General features: G+C 64.3%; 1 protein-coding gene across 1 annotated transcript; it reads right to left on the bottom strand.

Annotated features, from left to right (window-relative positions):
• Positions 1-6: 6 nt before the first annotated feature.
• Positions 7-3,738, bottom strand: LOC112123138 (deoxyhypusine synthase-like; the record flags this gene model as incomplete). The annotated part of the gene is made up of 8 exons (XM_026662339.1): positions 3,505-3,738; positions 3,022-3,186; positions 2,644-2,765; positions 2,145-2,241; positions 1,574-1,660; positions 859-964; positions 356-459; positions 7-122 (listed from the first exon to the last, which is right to left on the bottom strand). Coding segments are annotated over exons 1-8 (1,001 nt in total), but the record flags the coding sequence as incomplete, so codon positions are not given.
• Between the last annotated feature and the right edge of the window lie 113 nt (positions 3,739-3,851).

Genomic DNA, 3,851 nt, shown 5'->3' with positions numbered 1-3,851 from the left:
ACGGGCTTGGCGTCCATGCGGATCTTCCCCCAGGACACCGCCTCGTCCGGCCGGGCCCCCGAGTCGGAGCCGTCGAACTCCTGTGCCGTGTTAACGTAGACGGCGTAGTCAGCCCCATTCCTCTGCAAGGCGGAGAGAGAGGGAGCATGACCCCAGGGTGGGTTTCTCCCCGCCCCCTTCCCAAGCAGGACAGGGGGAGGGAACGTGCAGTTTGAGGTGATCAATTTAATCCCCCAAATGAATGTTGGACCTAAAGCTATTGCAGGGCTCTTAGATACACCTGGGTTAACACACACGAGCCGAGCCAGCGGGGGGCAGCGGCCAGGCAGGCAGGCCAGCCCGAGCCCTTCCTCACCATCAGGTTGGCGTTGGCGATGTGGTGTTTGACCAGGCCCCCTCCCAGGATGATCATGCCCGTCTTCTTGGCGAAGATGGCCTGGGTGTTGATCAGCCGGAGATCTGCCGAGAGAAAGAGACCACGGTGACCCCCTTCTTCCTGCCGCCTGCTCCCACCCAGGAAGAGGACCCAGGAGTCCTGCCCCGCCCCCTCCCCTGCCTTAACCATTAAATCCCACTGCCCTCCCCGAGCTGGGCTAGAACCCAGGAGCCCCTCTGCGCCTTGTCTGGGGTGGGGGGTCTCAGCAGGGGGACAATCTGTACGCTCTGCGGTAATGCAGGGAGGGTTCCCTAGAGCTCGATTTGAAGGGGGTCCCCCCCACACACTAGGAATCCCCCCAGCACTGCAGGCATTGGGCCTGCGATTCCTGCCCAGTCCAAGCCAGGGGGCTGGGAGCGGGGCGCTGAGCAATCAGAATGCTGCAGAGAAAGGCCCATGCCTGGGGGGAAGGAGACAATCACCTTCCACAATGTCCAGCACCAAACCGGGGTTCTTGTAGGAGTGGAAGAAGATCATGTCCCCCAGGGATCCGTCCGTCAGGGCCGGGCTCAGCACCGGGATGTTGTTCTGCAAAGGGGCACATGAGTGGGGCAGGGCAGAGGAGACGGGAGGGACAGTTTGGGTTAGTTCCCCCTGTGGCAATTGATTGGGTGGGCTGAGGGTAGAACACCACCCTTGGGGGTGGGGGGGTCTCCCTCAAAGTAGCATTTGTGGAGGAGCAGGGCCACTATATTATGGTAGAGCCTAGAACCCCCCTCCTCCCCCGACTGAGATCAGGGCTCCTGTTGTGTCAGGTGCTGCATGGACATATAGCAAGAGATGGGAGAGATTTGTTCCCCCTGTGATGGGGAGGGGGGCGCTGCGGATTGGCCCCCCACGCGGAAGGGCTGAAGCCCCGGGGAACAAGCTGCTGATCCCCCCCCCGCCCAGACCGGGTGGAACCCAGGGGGATGTGGCCGATTTCTGAGTCATTATATAGCCTGCTCTTAAAGGGGCAGCGCTCCAACCAGCCGGTCACAGGCTCTCCCAGAGAGGGAGGGGCGGGAGGGGGGCGGGGGTAGATGGCGGTATGGTTCAGCTAACAGTCAAATCCTAGCCCGGAAAAGGTTAGCCTGAACCCCAGTGGGGAAATGAACCGGATCCCCCCAAATCCCCCCCCCCCAAAAAAAACCTGACCTTCTGTGCCCAGTAATAGACCGATTCAGGGTTGTTTATTTCCTTGCCCAGCCGTGCGATCATCTTGGACGGGGTCCACTTCACACCCTGCAGGACCCAAGGGCCAAAGCTGTGGTGAAACCACCCCCTCCTGCCTGGGTGACCCGACCCGACCCCTGCCCTGCCCCCCCCCCCCAGCTCAGAGGGAGTTATCGACGTTCACCTGCTCATCCTCACAGCTCTCCCCGTTACGGTACAGATAGGGAAACTGAGGCACGGCGGGAAGTGACTCTCCCAAGGGGTAGAACCCAAGAGTCTTGACTCCCAGTGCCCCACCCACCCTCTGCTCAACCCACTAGACCCCCCACTCCATTCCCAGAGCCAGGGATAGAACCCAGGCGTCCTGACTCCCAGCCCCCCTTTCTCTAACCACTCCCCTCCCATCTACACATGCCAAGTATTTTGGCAGGGAGAGTGGGGGGGTTGAGTAGGGATCAGGTCAGAGACTTTCCCAGCGTCCTACAGGCCCAGCACCATCCCCTCCCCTGGGACACGGCCTCCCCTGAAGCTTCCCCCACCCCCTGGCTCTCACCTCCACGTTCTGCTCAGCGACCATCTGGTCCAGGATGGGCATGAGCCAGTCTTCGAACTTGCAGTAGTTGTCGTTGGGCACCAGCAGGTTCCCGATCCTGGAGAGAAACAAGCAGGTTCAGCCCCCGGCCCCCCCAAAACGAGCTGGACTCAGCCTCTCCACAAGCCCACTCTGCCCCAAGGAACAGGGACTCAGCTGGCATGTCCTGATCCCCACAGATCGGGGGGAGCAGAGAGGATCCTGGCGGAGTGGCTAGGAACAGGAGATGGAGCCTTTTACCTCTAGAGCATCAGTTCCTGACCCCCAGCCTCCCCACTCTAACCCCTAGACCCCACTCTCCTCCCAAACCAGGGACCGAACCCAGGAGTCCTGGCTCCCAGCCCCCCCCCACCCCCCTCTAACCACTAAATCCCACTCCCTTCCCAGAGAACCCAGGAGTCCTGCCTCCCAGCCGTGCGCCCTCCCGGCTAGACCGGAGCAGGCCCCCGACCCCCTGTACCTGTTGATCCCGCTCTGCCGAAGCTCCTTCCCCCGCAGGCTGAATTCCCCCACGTAGGTAGGTGCCAGGCATTTGATGAGATCCTCTTCCACGCCGCCTGCTGTGGTGACCAGCACGTCCACCTGCGCGGCACAGGGACCCCTGCCTGTCAGACCCCCCCCACCCTGGGACCCCAGTGCTGGGAGCCCCCAGCTGAAGGGTCGGCGGGGTGGCCGCTGTTCAGTGTCGGAGCCCAGCACTGGGGTTGAGGGGAATGGGGGGATATGGCTCTGGGAGGGGTCCTCGGGGACACAGGTGCTCAGTGCCAAGGGACACCGGGGGTGGGGGGGCGCAGTGCTCAGTGACCTGGGGCGTGGGGGGGAGGGGCAGGGGCCATACCATGTTGTGCTGCACCAGGTAGCGGATGGTCTCGCGGATGCCCGAGCTGATGAGGTTGGAGGTGAAGCCCAGGAAGATGGTGCAGCCCGAGGGCTGCCGGCGGCAGGGGTTCAGGTCGGCACGGGTCTCCTCCTCCTCGCCCAGCGGCTCCAGCTTCGCCGCGATCTGGAAACCGGAGCAGCCACACGTCAGGGGCACCCGGGCTGGCGGGTCGAGGCACTCACCCCCCCCGCACAGGCGCCCAAGCTACCGGCCCCCTCCCCCCTGGCTCTCATTGGCAGCCTCAAGGAGAGAATAGGACATGGAGAAACTGAGGCACAGAGCGGGGCAGTGGCTTCCCCACAGCCAGTAGAGGTACAGAACCCAGGAGTCCTGACTCCCAACCCCCCACATCCTGCTCTAACCACTCAACCCCACTCCCCTCCCGGAGCCAGGACAGGACCCAGGCGTCCTGGCTCCCAGCCTCCCATCCCCCGTTCTCACCATCCTGTTGATCTCCTGCACGGCCTGCCCGAAGCTGGTGGCCTGGAAGCCGGTGGTGAGGTAGGACTGGAGCAGGGCGCGGTGATCCAGCCCGCGGTCGAAGTCGTAGCCCCGCACCTGCAGGCTCGCCTCGGGCAGGCCGGCGCTGGGCTTCAGCACGGCCGCCACGGCCGCGGCCGGGAACCCCTCCCCGGCGCGCTCCATGGGGCCGGGGCCTGCGCGGCTCTGGGGTGATGGGAAAGGGGGGGGTCATGGACGGGGCAGGGGCAGCCCCTCGCCAGGCCCCTGAACGAGTCCCCGCTCCGAGCCCCGCCCCGCTCCGAGCGAGCTCCAGGCCCCCCCCCCCC

Source organism: Terrapene carolina, unplaced genomic scaffold (assembly GCF_002925995.2).
Source record: "Terrapene carolina triunguis isolate 2854851 unplaced genomic scaffold, T_m_triunguis-2.0 Scaffold26198, whole genome shotgun sequence".
Lineage (NCBI taxonomy): Eukaryota > Metazoa > Chordata > Testudines > Emydidae > Terrapene > Terrapene triunguis.
Note: the sequence above shows the minus strand (reverse complement) of the source record. Positions and strands in the feature narration are given on the sequence as shown.